The 14,427-nt window shown below is 41.8% G+C and overlaps 1 protein-coding gene across 4 annotated transcripts in view; it reads right to left on the bottom strand.

Annotated features, from left to right (window-relative positions):
• UBR4 (ubiquitin protein ligase E3 component n-recognin 4) overlaps positions 1 to 14,427 on the bottom strand; it is an 84,191-nt gene that overhangs the window by 59,174 nt on the left and 10,590 nt on the right. For all 4 annotated transcript variants that reach the window (XM_075721706.1, XM_075721705.1, XM_075721704.1 and 1 more), the window contains exons 11-34: positions 14,204 to 14,394; positions 13,877 to 13,976; positions 13,650 to 13,787; positions 13,025 to 13,142; positions 12,406 to 12,593; positions 11,674 to 11,833; positions 11,456 to 11,541; positions 10,304 to 10,473; positions 9,342 to 9,624; positions 8,559 to 8,691; positions 8,068 to 8,147; positions 7,328 to 7,456; positions 6,700 to 6,882; positions 6,351 to 6,473; positions 6,032 to 6,261; positions 5,242 to 5,366; positions 4,567 to 4,664; positions 4,286 to 4,443; positions 3,364 to 3,573; positions 2,250 to 2,351; positions 1,261 to 1,361; positions 868 to 1,066; positions 451 to 639; positions 30 to 93 (exon numbers count right to left, since the gene is read on the bottom strand). In XM_075721706.1, coding sequence (XP_075577821.1) covers positions 30 to 93; positions 451 to 639; positions 868 to 1,066; positions 1,261 to 1,361; positions 2,250 to 2,351; positions 3,364 to 3,573; positions 4,286 to 4,443; positions 4,567 to 4,664; positions 5,242 to 5,366; positions 6,032 to 6,261; positions 6,351 to 6,473; positions 6,700 to 6,882; positions 7,328 to 7,456; positions 8,068 to 8,147; positions 8,559 to 8,691; positions 9,342 to 9,624; positions 10,304 to 10,473; positions 11,456 to 11,541; positions 11,674 to 11,833; positions 12,406 to 12,593; positions 13,025 to 13,142; positions 13,650 to 13,787; positions 13,877 to 13,976; positions 14,204 to 14,394 — 3,558 coding nt within the window. The remainder of the gene's footprint in view (positions 1 to 29; positions 94 to 450; positions 640 to 867; positions 1,067 to 1,260; positions 1,362 to 2,249; positions 2,352 to 3,363; positions 3,574 to 4,285; positions 4,444 to 4,566; positions 4,665 to 5,241; positions 5,367 to 6,031; positions 6,262 to 6,350; positions 6,474 to 6,699; positions 6,883 to 7,327; positions 7,457 to 8,067; positions 8,148 to 8,558; positions 8,692 to 9,341; positions 9,625 to 10,303; positions 10,474 to 11,455; positions 11,542 to 11,673; positions 11,834 to 12,405; positions 12,594 to 13,024; positions 13,143 to 13,649; positions 13,788 to 13,876; positions 13,977 to 14,203; positions 14,395 to 14,427) is intronic.

Genomic DNA, 14,427 nt, shown 5'->3' on the forward strand with positions numbered 1-14,427 from the left:
CTTCAAGTTAAGCAAGAGACACGTCTTACCTTCCCTTGCATGACGTTCGCATTCATTTTTTCTACCACATTCTTTTGAGACAGGTATTTCTTGCTGTAACACAAAACAGTGGAGAAGATCATTGCAACTGGCAGTCTTTGGGAAGTATAAACTCAGTTCTCACCAACAGCTTCAAGCATTCAGTTTGCTTTAGGTTAGCAACGGGAAACTTATAAATGCAGTAATTAAACCATCAAGAGTGGAAAAGACAAAGAAACCACACGGCTGTTCTTAACAGGGGGACACAGATCAGCCTCTCAGACACTTTGTATTCCACACAACAAACCGTAAACTAAAAAAAAAGCGCGTGTCAGTAAACATGAGCTTTTGTCCCCAAATTACCGGGGGAAAAAAAAAAAATCACTCTAAGTAATGCAAATGAACAAACAGCGGGATACAGTTCACTCTTACCATCTGCCTAGCCAATCAACAGCAGCACCGTGAAGCTGGAGGTGTCCTGCACCTTGTCCTGCGCTAGCCAAAGTTGCCATCACGACCATCAGTTCAGGAAAGCCTGTGCCATCACCATTGGCCAACATTTCTGTTGCCATTGGTATTAGAGTACTCAGCAGAACAGTGCACACGCCTTCTCCGACTTGGCTAGTCAAAAAGAAGAAAGTTTCAGACACAGTACATCACCCACTGAAATACAGCTAAGCCCCACACTGCAAGAGCACTGACACAGCAACGCTTTCCGGGCAAGCAGCCACGCCTGGCAAACAGAAAGCTGACAACAAGAAGCCATCAGCAACTCACAAGTCATTTGCACATCTAGAGAACAAAAGAAACGAACAGCACACAAAAGAAATGACAAAGGCTGTACTTTACCTGTTTTCCCGAACAATGTAAGTTGTCAAGAGTTGCAGCAGTTGCCTGTTCTCCTGAACAACGTCCAGTTGATCTGAATCTTTGGGTGGGGACATGGTCATCCTGGTTAACCAGGCCTGGAGCCGTACAGGCTCCACACAGGCCAGCTGAGCCAAAGAGCCACAAAGTCGCAACAGGCTGGGGTTGGGACTCTTCTCAGCTGGTGGAGAAAATTACAAGTGAGTGACAGATGCTACAGCAAACATGTTTGAAGATGGCTTTCCATTAAAAGTATGAAGCTGCCACTCCACTTCCTTTTACAGCTTTTCTTTCAAGCATCGTCATATCGCAGTCTAATACAAGAACAGTATAAAGTGGACAACGCAGGACAGAAGAGATTCAACAATCACTTACTTAGCTGGAAGAGCTTGGTGAAGAACTTCAGCACCCGGTTACAGAATTTGGCTGAGAGGTTTTCATTGGCTGTCGCCATCATGATCTGGACCAGCTCTCCACTATACGGAGGGGGAAATTAAGTCAGCTTTGTAAAAGACAACGCATTCCTTTTTTTCATTTGCACTTAGTTACATCTGCCCTCACATTTAGTATCAATAATAGTTTGTATAACATTGCTCAGCACAGCAGCCAAGCCACAGAAATTGCTTTCAGACAAAAAGCAAACTCTTAGCTCAGACTAAAACCTGTAAACCTCATGAGCTCCTGAGCAGCATAACAGTATTTTCTACATATTGTCACACAAGGGTCTGTATTGGTTTCCAAACCAAAATTCAGAATTGTCTTGCCTATTTTTCCCTTCCATGTTAACAAAGTACAACAGCCAGCCACCGGACTGCTTCAGTTTTGAACTGCTGAACAAGTAGAGAGCAAAACCAGACAATGGTTGGCTTTCTAATAGAGAAGAACTTTCCTCCAGTTCACCCTCATACCTCTTCAGAACACTGTTGTTATGCTACACTGTTTCCATCACAATTTGCCTTCATAATTCTAAGTCAGGCCAACACCCCGCCCTCCACCCTTAAAATTATCAACCTATTGCCCTGAGGAAGCACTGAGAGAACTTGGGATTTTGAAACTGCCTTATAGACCAGCATCTCTCAAAAACGCCCTTAGAATGCCTTCGACAAAACAAACATCTTGCAAGGTTCCCCACTGATGATCACTATGGGAACTCGCTGAATATTTTATTCAGAGTGACAAAGACCTAGGTCCTCTCCCACATAGAAAATCTTTTCACACTCTACTGCGCTGCTTGAAGAGTATTCTATCCTTACAGGGTTCTCTCTTTTCCTGCAGAATGGCAATAACACCACTTAGGTGTTGACAGTGACAAGAGAAAAAGGAAGAGAAATAAAGTCCTTGGGCTACTTTCAGGACAGCTTCACCTTTCTGAAAAGAATTCCTCCATGGCTTTTCGGGCCTGGCTGCTCTCCAGCTGTTTCTCCAGATGCTGCAGACATTCCTCCAAGATGGACTCATCCAGGCCACTGAGAATCAAAAGATGCATATTAAGTAAAAATATGTAAGAGTAATTTCAATAACTCTGAGAGCCAAGAAGTGATCAATTTTGCTAATACAATTCTAATAAACTTCCCACTAGCTGAAAGCAGCTCTCCTTCCAAGAGACAGGAGAAAAACAACTGATGAATAAACATACATGAACACCAACAAATCTACCAAGCGTTCAGAAAAAGAAGTGGCACATGATGCTGTAAGCAAGTTACACAGTCAGAAACCTAGAATAATCTAGACCTTTCTGACTCCTCACACTACAAATTTCTCTAAATGGCTGCTCTTTTATACTTCAAGTCTCTTTTAGTGTTAGTCCTCCCCATTCTCTCCTGTGTTCATCCCCGCTCCACAACGCAACCTGCAAGTAAAATCCAATTACATTTACATTCTCTACCAGAAGGCGCAGTAGATCTCCCTCTGAATACCTTCCATCCAGAGAGGATCAGTGTTAAAAAGATGCAACATCATCATGCCTAATGGTTTTACGTTTCAGATGGGTACAACCAACATCTGTGCATCAAGCTTATTCCCTCTATACACACAGAGAGTAAGGGGTGGGAAGCACAAATCTGGCTAGTTTGCTATGATAAACCAGGGATTATCCATCCTTATAAACAGCAAGAACAGAGACAAAGGAATATAAAGCAAGTTAGGTCTGCATCTGCAGCTGTGATTTTGTGCTTGTATTTACATAATTTTCTATTTGCTTAAATAAACTATCCAAATATATACATGCTCCATCCAGAGTTACAAGAGATGATTAAAATCCACACTGCCTGAACGGCAGCGCTGAAAATTCTGGTAATGTGAATAAAATAGCTTGTATTTTTAGTCTACAAGTATTTAGTCTTCAACAGATAAAAATAAGCTGATTTTTCGCCCTTCTGTTGTGCGGTTCAAGAACCAACACCGATGTCTAAACATACCATAGTAATTCTTTGTGTACAGCTTTCTTGGAAGAGAACTACAAGCCACACAGCCCGTTACCTGTTTGGATCAGAGTGATGGGCCAGTATGTTATAGCATCCTGTGATCAATTTCTCATAAACACGTGCCAGGAATTCATCTGATTCTGCAGGGCCCAAGATCCTTTCTAGGGAGTTGCTGCTTATCTCTGCCACACTCTCTGTGCTGGTCTCCAAAAGGAGAGGCAAGAGGGAATGAATCACCTGTGGTGGGTTCAAATCATCTGACCAGCTGGAAGAGAAAAGAAAACAAGTTAATTCTCTGTACAATGTATCAGAGAACACCCTTATTGGATAAATCAGAAGTCACACAAGGAAGGCACAAGTCTGGATGGAAGTCTTTGATAAAAACCCGTTTTAGAAAGCCAGGATAAATACACTGACTCAGCCATTTTTTCTCTCAGAAAAATTGTTCTCATTTGGAAAACACCACGTTACTTTTGCATACATACAGCTACAACATTTTCCTAGACATTCACGCTATTGCATAGTACGGCTTTTGGACTTGTCTGCAGTGTCAACAACTATTTTTTTTGTTTCAGAGTATCTTAGAGTAAGTCCCTGGGAAAAAAAACCAATCCTTTCATTTCACTTATGCTTTGAAAACATCTCACAAGTGAATGATAACAAAACAGAAATTAACTAACTAGATCCATATTGCCTTAGTTTATATCTCAGTTTCTTCAAGTCCCTACTTAACAAAAAGGGCTAAAGGTTTCTCTCAGGAAGTCTGACTTTTAGAGATACCAGATCAAGATAGAAAAGCTATTTTTCATTAGTTTAGAATTTAGAATTGTACACCGAAAGCAACTCCGTTAAAGGCTTAGTTCAAAATACAGCGCCAGTTCACTAAGTGTTGCACCCGAACAGTCCAATGAAGCCGGGCATTCTGAAGAGCAGACAGATCTATCCAGCAAGAATATAATGCAAAAACCATCACTTACACGACGAGATCCCCAGTGAGTCTGACCAGGGAGAGAAGGGTGTGTTTTAGGGAAGCTGCAAGAGGTAGACTTTGGCTGCAGAGAGTACCGAGGTGCGCGGCCTGAACTGCACTGATGTAGCTTTCTGCGGGGATCGTGTCATTCGCAAAGGCATTGCGCTAAGGATTGAGACACACACACACGAAAATCAGAGCCATTTAACAGAAAGACACACTGCCTGCCATTCCCAGCAATTCATGGAGTTAAGATCAGACCAGATCAATCCACGAGGCTGGACTCACCCATGAGCCAATGTTTGGAAACTCATTTGTATGAATGTTGTTCCATGATTCACATAAAGTCTGCACGGCTGATGGCAAGTTCTGAACAAGTGTTGGACCTGCAATTAATATGGAATTGTAAGTCATTGAGTAATTTCATGGGTCCTATTGAAAATCAGAATGCTTCTACAACACTATTTAAAACTAGATCATTTGATTAAGACACAAGTGTAGGTAAGTTGAGCTGTAATTCTACTGAGGACTAGTTTCATGCTTTTCTACAAGTCAAAATTATCCCTCAAGTTTGCAAGAGCTTCCCAGCTTCTTTCACTTTATTAAAACAACAGGAAACATGGCAAAAATACTAATTTGCAGCAGTCTTCAACGTATCAACATTTCATAATTCCCCTTACCATGCCATGCCACCGGAGTGCCAACATGGTTATAAAAGCATTTCAATAAGCCAGATAAGCCCACAAGATAGTTACTCTTTCAAGGTTTGCCCAGCTTTTTCAGTTGTTAGGATACTAAAAGGAAAAGACTTCCCAGTCTGCTGCTGACAGGATAATGCACTCATTTGAACAAAGCTGTCGAGGACACATTAGCCAGCATACATCTTTGCAACTGAATGTTGGCAGCATTGTGGAAAGCTTCACCCACAGAGAGAAGGAAATGTGAACTATCCAGCACCCTCACCTAGAGTATTTGACTTGCAGCGGCTGGATCCAATGGCCAGGACAGCAGCATAACCTCGCAGCTTCTCTTCAGAGGGTTTCTTCTCAGTGGAGCCCTCTTCAGAGAGGCTCCGTAGCAAGTAAGATCTGCATTCAGGATGCAAAGTATTTATTTCAGGAAACAGCTCTGCATTTCAGAACTAAGAGTGTCAATATAGCGACAGATAAGAAAGCAAACTTCTAAAAGTTCTGCCCCATACTTCACCTCGGTACCACTAAGGGAGTTCTGGGCTTTTATCTCCTCTTAAGCTCCTTACCAGGAAAAGCGCTCACTCAAAAAGAAAAAGCTGATTTACTTTCGCTTTCTTCTACATAGGTTCTAATGAGAGTTTAGAAGACTTCAGACTCTTAATGTAAGAATTAAACCCCCCCCACTCTCTTGATGGTCTGACCGTCTCAGTATTATCTCAGTGAAATAACCTTAAGTAGCACTATCCGAGAGAGTGGTAAGAGGAGGTTTCAGCTTTGGAGGAAAAGCTGGTTTTGCAAGCTTGCAAGAAAGTCTTGAAAGATCAGACAAGGAGGCTACTTAGAAACAACAACTTCATATACATGGCTTGAGAAGCTACTTTTTATTCTTCTTTTAAAACAATCGACACTCTAGAGGATATAAGTTAGAGTAATTATACTGGACTATTTAAAAAAAAAAAAAAAAAAAGCACCTACCTCTAAGAAAACCACAAACAAAATGCAAAGAAAGCTCTATGCACAGAAGAAAACTGTATTCTTACTAGTGACCCTAAGGACTGTACCTGGTAAACGTTGCATAAGTGTCAATAAGCTGCAGCGTAGCAGGCAGGAGGTTCTTGGTTATCTCTGAAGACTTGTGTGGATCAGTTTCTGCAGCTAGCTTAGAAAAGTGCTCGTCTAGAGAAACCTGAATCTTGGAAATTGCAGCATCAAGGGTGTAAATGGACTGTAAACTGGGAACTTCGTGCAGCTGGAGAATAGTTGTGCAGTCAACACCACAGAAAGAAGATATCTTAAAATACAAAGGGATATAACAGTAAGCACAAATCATTCCACAAAAATAGAAGCTCCATAAGCACAATTGCATTCACACCACCTTACCTGTCGAGCAAAGTATTCCTCTGCTATTTCCACATCATACTTCACTGAGCTGCACTTGCTGGAGGCCAATTCAATGAGAGAAGCAGCATGGTCAGCTTTCATGCCCTGCTTGGTAAGGTGATCCTACAGAGGCCAAAAAAAGACCTGTCACGCTTTAGAAGTGCTCTATAATTAACCACTCTGCCAATTACCAGGCTAGAACACTTCAGAAAACACAGACACCAGTTCCCATTTCTCACCACCATGCCCACACAACAAATCCCACATGCAGTCAGCATGGAAGAGCAGGAGACTGCCATTCTTACTATCAACAACATTACAAAACACCCCTGTAAAGATGAGGCTGTACCTTGATCCATGTGACATAAGATGTGATGCGCAGACGGGAAGACCAGCGCAATGTGTGTAAAATATCACATTCACTCATCTCTGGTGTGTTTGTAGCCAATTGATTCATGTAGTTTTTGGATGGAGGCAAAATCCCCAGTATACGCCACAGTATCAAGAAGTAGTACTGAAGTGCACAGGCTTCCTAAACAAGAGTACAGTTGGACAAATTAATAAAGAAAGATTGCAGTTTCAATCATTACAGCTACTGAAATTATCTCATTAGACACTCTAGACTCCTGTAGATGTGCCAAATCAGATGAGCACATACTGGACTGAGTTTCTGTCATATTATACAACAAATTGTGCAACAAAGAGGAGTGAGAAAAGGGAAAGATTATACAAAATTCTTCTGCTTCATCGTATTCTAGCCAGACCTCCTGGAATTACCACAGACATACGGCAAGTCTAAAACATGTTATGAATTAAAAACTCATATGAGATATACCACCACCATAAATACTACCATTAGCTATGGGATTTTTAAGTTCGTTACTCCAACCACTGTCCAAAATACTTTGGTTGAAAATACTAAATTTGAAAACTTGTTATTCCTCAACACAGGCAACATTACAGCTACACAGTCTTACCAGTGCAGTGACATTTTTGTTTTCTTTCCTCCTGAGTGTATCAAACTGTGACCCAGCTGCAAGTAATGAAGTCAGGGCTGTGTAAAGCTCATCATATTTCATAGTCCTAGAGAAAAGGACCTCGCAAACCTGCAAGACATGACAAGTCAGGATCATTGTGTTTATATCCAGTCAAGCTCTTCTCTTAAGCATTTGGAGTACCCACAGACCAAAACTATGCAAAATAAACCTTCAGGAAGTTAGTTCTGTCAGGTATTTCTCTCCCCAGTCGGAGTACCAACGAACCAGTTATAAGGGAGCATGCATGAAGCAAGCCCATAAGCTTGATGACAACCAATTTAGTGAGGAAACACAACCCAGGAAGAACATGGAGCAAAATGAAGAGAAAGCAACTGTAATGCCATGTGTCTTCATCTCAGATGTTTCAGCAGAACTGAAAAATAAGTGTGGCCATGATAGGACTCTCTGTCATAGCATATGTACTGAAAACACAAGCATTACTACAAGTAGCCCAACACAACTTCAGAAATTTTACATCCTGACCTCCCTGACATGATTGGGCACAAAAAGGAATCCAATATTATCTTATTCAGCCACTATTCTTATCTCCGCTCGGTGAAATATTTCTGCTCTAGCTGCTTCATCAAGTCTTTCCTTCTTGCCTATTTTCCCTGGCACTTGTCAAATCAGCCTGGCCCTCAAGGCTTACAGAAAGGTCTTTAAAACAGAAATCCCAATACCGTGCTATCTAGACGGTTCAGATCGTCTTCAGAAGCTTCTAGAGTTAGGATGCAGTAGAATCTGGGCTGTGGAACTGTGTCTGGAATGTGAGGACAGAAAATAATGTCCAAAGTGAGATTTAATTAGGCAGTATTGTGTTACCCTCTCTCCTCCATCCCCACCTTTCACGTTTTTATCAGATTCCACTAAGCTAGCTCCATGACACATTATCCATGCTTTTAACCTAGGTATATGCAGCCAAGGTTTTCCTACTCATACAATCCTGGCATAATAAATACACGCTTATTTTTAATTACTTGTAGCATACTCCTAGATGACAATAATTTTCTTTAATAAAACTTTTCTTGTATTACATACATTTTTATCTGTCTGTTGTAACTATGCCCATTAGAAGTAAGAAAAGCTACCCACATCAGGGCACAGGAAGGGCTCTCCTTTATTCCTAAAAGCAAATCTTAGAATAAAAAATTCCTTACATTTTCCTTCTTACCTGATGAACAGTGTTTGGTCCAGTTTTCTTCCACTTCTTTAAACCCATGATAAAGTGGGACAGACGTTCGTCTGCCACTGTCTTGGGATCCACTCACCCAGCCAATGGGCGGAGTCAGCAAATTATATTGCACCTAAGTTAAAAAACCAAACAAACAGAAAAAAAACCCATCCATGGCATCCTTGTCATTAAGGGGTAGGGGGGGAAAATACCACCACTACCACCACCAATAGAGAAAGAGCCATAAAATACAAACAACCCTGTTGCTAAAACACAATCATTCCCAGTGTCTGAGGGAAGCCCTGGGCCCTATCTGATGATTTTTATTCTGGAGTGAGCAGTTTAAATCAATTGTCAAGCTTCCAACAACTGAAAAAGCCACACACACAAAAAACAAAACACTAGCATCCCATTAATGAGAACAGTGCCAAAAACCTCAACAGTGAAAAGCTAAAGCACGGACACGGTGTACAAGTTTATTTGTGATATGGTGCTTAAATACCCAAATACTGAAGATTTTGGAAGATAAGGCATTCATCCTGTCCTTAACAGGATTTATTAGGACAGTAGTTACACATGGAATTTAGACTCAAACTGAACTTGCTGCTAGCGATCAGCAACTTCAATTAACCATGTGCTGTAACTCCAAAGGCTGGTAACAACATCAAAACCGATTTACTCGCAAAGGCCACGAAGAGACCAGAACACACCAAATGATTGCCTGTTAGAGATTTCTGCTGGGTGAACAACTAAATATCCAGAACATGATGTCAAAAATCTTACCTGTTCAAACAGGTACACGGGGGCCTTTGAATACTGATGGAGCAGGTAGTCAAATACCAAGAGCAGACGTGCCACGAGAAGGGGCACAGAACTTTGCTGGGTATCCATGTTAGCTGTCAGCTCCACAATTGTCTGGATACAGAGCATCATGATAGATTTGCGGCCCCTCTCGGAGAAATTGTGAAAAATAAGCAGCAGCAGCTGGAGATGTTCAACATTCAGATCTTCTGTGTCACTGGGAAGAGTTCCCTGCAAGGCATTTTGCTTCAGTGTGCCCACAAACCTGACAACAGGAGAGGAAGTTTATAAAGTTTACTTTTCTCCTTGCTTAGATCCCCCCTTAAAATCTCTTTAACTAGAGTCTAGAGAAACATTTTTATAATTATATTTTTCTGCTTATTCTTCTAACACTGGCAATTTCACAAATTATTCGCTACATTATGTACTGGAATGAGACTATGCAAACAGTAAAACCTACAGAAATTCAACTAGCAGCAAATGCATTTGATGGAAAATACAAACAATAATTCAAAGGGAGAAAGAGAGAGATGCAAACTTGTTCCCACAGGAAAGGCTGCTCGCTATAGCTTTAAGTTAGCTAAACCCTGCCAGAGACTTTCACATTCAGGTAATGGCAGAGAGGAAAAATTTTGGCACCATCGTAACAGAACCTACCAGAAACCTGTTGAAGACATTCGCCCTCCCTTTTTAAAACCAGCATTGCTGTAAGTAATTCAGCCTCCACCCACTTAAATCCTGATTCTAGGTTTCATTTCCATGCTCTAGGTGAAGGACTCCAGCAACACGGAAGACTGACCCTCTGCTCCCCAGCGCGTCACGTACCATCACCGCTCAGACAACACACACACACGTTACGCTGCGCCCAGAGAATTTTTGCTTGATAGAAAATGAGAGAGGTAAGAGATGACTGACTTTCAGCTTAACATAACAAGTTATCTCACCTTTCCCAAACTTTAAGGCATTCTGGAACGTCAGGATCTCCCTGGGCAGTGGCTTTATGCTGCCAAATCAGGAGAAGTCGCGAGAGCACCGACAAACTTTGAGGATGGATGTAGAGAGGCCACGGACCTTCAGAAAAAGGGGCAACTCCCAGCTGCTGAAGAAGTGTGTTCTGGAACAAAACAGAGACTTGTTGAAAAGAGGCAAGTCCTGTCTGATGCTTTAATTAAAAGCACGATCTGAACATATAGATGACAACAAACAGCGGGCTCTCGGAGCTCGTAAGGGTTCACACAGCAGTCTCTCTCCTATCTCAAATATACGACATAGCTACCGAGGGATGCTTACACTGTCACTTTGCCACCTAAAACACAACAAACTTTCAATTTCAATGTCAATGCAGAAAAAATGGCATTAATGAGCTCTACTCATTTACTGCAGGATCACAGCAGGAGAGACTACGCTACTATGTTCAGTATCTAAGAATTTGGAGGAAGACCCCTTTGATGACAGTAATGCTTGCTTCTTTTCAAATACAGTAAAAAGGCAGATTTCTGAAAAGTCCAACTGCTTTAAAAAAAAAAACAACCCAAAACCCCAAGAGTATTTTAAATGCAGTAGAAAACAGTCAACAAAAAGTATAGGGATTGGATTCACTGATTGGTAAGCAGATTTATAACCTCTAGTTATAGTGTTAAGTCAGGTCAGCCCACAACCTAGCAAAGAAACCTAGAGACTACAAAGTTAGTACATGAAAGCAAAAGGATTACGTTGATTCTCTCCTGGGAGAATTCCAAGGCCTTTTGGCATCAGTCCTGACAGCAAATCAAATCTGCAGGAATACCTCGATAAACGTACAGATAGAGGCAACTCTCCGAAACAAACTATACAAACTCATTCCCTTTTCAGCTTTCATCACCTTCAAAGTTCAGTGGATTAATCTGAACTCTAGATGTTAAGTTTACACTCTGCAGGATGTTTTGTACTGGATGACTGCAAACATCATCCAACTCATTGGTTCCAAAATATTCCAAGCTCTATTTGCAGAATATACCCTAGGGCCAAATGGAATCAACACATTACTCTAGGTAGTACAGACATTAACAGGCACCAACACTTCTTCATTTTATTTATACATTCAATCGCGGACTTACCTGCAAGGCAGGGGACTGAAGATCTGAGGTCACCAAGGAATGGTTGAAGTGATACAGTGCAGCAGCAAACTCCTCATCTGATGTGCCTGTAAGACAGGGATCAAGCCATTTACTACCGTTCCTCTCCTGTATTTAAAGTTTCCACATGAAACTAAGAAAACATACACCTGTAAATCCCACAGTCTGTGTTCTCTAACAGAGAAGTTCTGCTCACTCACCCTTAAGCCCATCCTTATCCACTTCTTTGATGATGCTAGCTAGCGTAGCCATGTGCTGCTCCGAAAGAGAGACGCTCAGGTAGTTGCGAATGAAGTTATTCCTGGAGTTCAGCATAGAAGAAGTGATAAAGTTCAAAATGTTTGAAGCTAGGCTCAAAAACTGAAAAGAAAAGAGAAACACATTCTAGAAGCAACAAAAGCAGAGGGGCTGTAAGACAACACTAAACAAAAACTAAACCACCAGCAAAATAAATCAAGTCCCCAAGCTCCACCCCTGGCAGTGGAGTACAGGTTTACTCATCGCAATCCAGCTCTCTGCACTCTGTGTTCTGTATCAGGACCAATTTTAGAATTCTCTGAAAAGGCTGCAAGACTCTAACTTCTCGACTGCAGTACTTATTTTTGTCGCTACCCAACGGAGTTGGAGCTAAAAGCATTCTATCAGCAAGTCATTTCGCTTATAGTTCTGCCCTCATTTTCCCTCCGCAACCCAAATAGATATCCTCAGCCTTTGCTTCCCAGGCAGTAACAAATACGGTGATATTCCACCTGAGGCAGGAGTAGAGAAAATGTCTTTCTTCAAAGCCAAGACAGTCACTGATTCTCCATCAGCAATGTACTTAAAATACCTGACAGTTACCATGTTGTCTGTCAACGCAGCTAGCCCCTGACAAGTAAACAACACTACAGCGCATCAGTTATTCCATTAAAAGCCTGAAGACCTTCCCATACCAATTCTGGATCTTTGCGGCTGGCCAGGATGTTCCCATTCTCTCCAGCAGTCTGTTTGTTAGGGCTTTTCACTCTAGGCGAGCTCTCCAAAGGTGGTGGTGGAGGGGGTGGTGGCGGGGCCACTTTCTCTTTGCTTGGAGAGATTGTCTCTTCAAACCACTGCCCAAGGATTGGTTCACTGTCGTCATCTAACACAGGAGGCAGGAAAACCAAAAGCATGATATTATAAGCAACTACCTTATGCAAACTACTCAGCTTAGAAAAGGCCTGAAACAGAGTTTCAGTGAGCGCAGTTAAGGCATCTGCTATCTTCATTTTTCCTTTCCAAATCACAAGGCTAAGCATTTCTACAGCACTCCAGCAGGAATTTACAAGAAGAAATTATTTCCACTCTCCTCTTAAGCAAATACTGCCAAATCCCAGCCACTCTGGCTTTAGCTTACATAAAAGAGTACGGTCAGCATTACTTCTGCCAAACAGATCTTGTGAACTGTTTCATACTTTCAGCATTACATGACATTCCAGTCCAAGAAGGCAAAAGACCAGTAGCCAGGTTTCCACTAAACCTGAAAGACAGCGTAAAATCCTGACTTAAGTTGCTTGCTGCAAACTCTATTACCTTGGCTGCTGTCCTCCTCAGTGCTGCTAAAATCATCCTCGTAGTAAGTATTGGAATCAGTGGAGGCACTTGCGTCACTGCTCATGGAGCCCTTCCTCTGACGCTGCAAGACACAAGCCTTAGAAGAACAGCAGAACAAGTTAAAATTTAGGATTATGAAAGATACCAATTTGAAAACAAGAGTAACTTCCTCATGCATTTTAATTTTCTTCTAGCAAATTTGTCTCAACTAATTTATCAACAGTTTTTCAAGGCTTCTCCCCCTTAAGTTGTATTAACAATTACACAGGATGGTTGAAAACAAATGATCTATGCCAAGCTTGTAAGCAACACTTCAAGTAAGAGCTCTAACATAAAAGCATCCGTTTTGAATACAGCCCTTTCAACTTCTTGCTAAACTCACAAATACCACTGAGCCTACAGAAAGATTTTATTAGAACAAGTTTGTGAAATTAACAGTCTCTGAAAAGAGGAAAGAGAGGCCCCGGTTGACAGCTTCTGAAAGAAAAATTCTCAATTCTTCTTAGCACAGTCACAGTTTGAAAAGCGAGAGGTTTCCATACAGATGACACTTAGTAGGAGTGGTTCAGCGACAGAAGTTCTCTAGCTGTATGCCAGTTCCTACCTTTCTGTAGGAAGTAGATAGCAAAGTCAGCAGCAAATTAGTGAGCGGTACAGAGTCTATCAGCCGCTGAATTCTCTGGATGGATGTGCTTTGAGCCATGATATCCAGCACTGCTGGCGGACCATCGCTCTCCCAGCCCTGAGGGACAGCATTGAAAAGAGAATTTAAAGTATGTTTCAGTGGAGAAGGCAAAATGTTTCACAAGAACGTACATGCTACCTACATACCTTGTGCAATGCCTCCACTTGCAGATCTTGAAAGAGCGATGAGAGCAATTTGATAGCATGATTTGCTAGCACCACTGACAGAACACCAAACCCTTGATGCCTACAGAAATATAAAGGATAGAAGATTTGGGCTGGGGGGGGGGAATACATATATTAAATTGAGTGAAGTGACTGCTTTGCTAAACTGAAGATGACGACTTCAAGAATCACGACTTAAATTACAAATGTGGATAAAATTTCAAAAGACCAACAAGACCCTGTAGTAGATGCTTTCTGGGCATGGTGACACACATGGACAATGATCACTTCAGTGGGGTATTTACATACCCTTTCCCAGGTCCTAGTTTGGGAGACCCAACGCCCTCCTTAGTACGAGCAATAATGTCTCTGACGCGTAGAGCGGCCAATGGATCTTTCTCCTTTCCCTTATCAGCCAGGGCCGTGGGGCTGAGGTTCAAGATGAGGAAGAGGCTGTTTAGCAGACACCAAGCCCCGAGCAGCTGGAAGTTCTGATAGTGCTATCATCCCAAAAGTGAGCAGGGGGGGAAGCA

Source organism: Pelecanus crispus, chromosome 15, assembly GCF_030463565.1.
Source record: "Pelecanus crispus isolate bPelCri1 chromosome 15, bPelCri1.pri, whole genome shotgun sequence".
In the NCBI taxonomy this organism is placed as follows: Eukaryota; Metazoa; Chordata; class Aves; order Pelecaniformes; family Pelecanidae; genus Pelecanus; species Pelecanus crispus.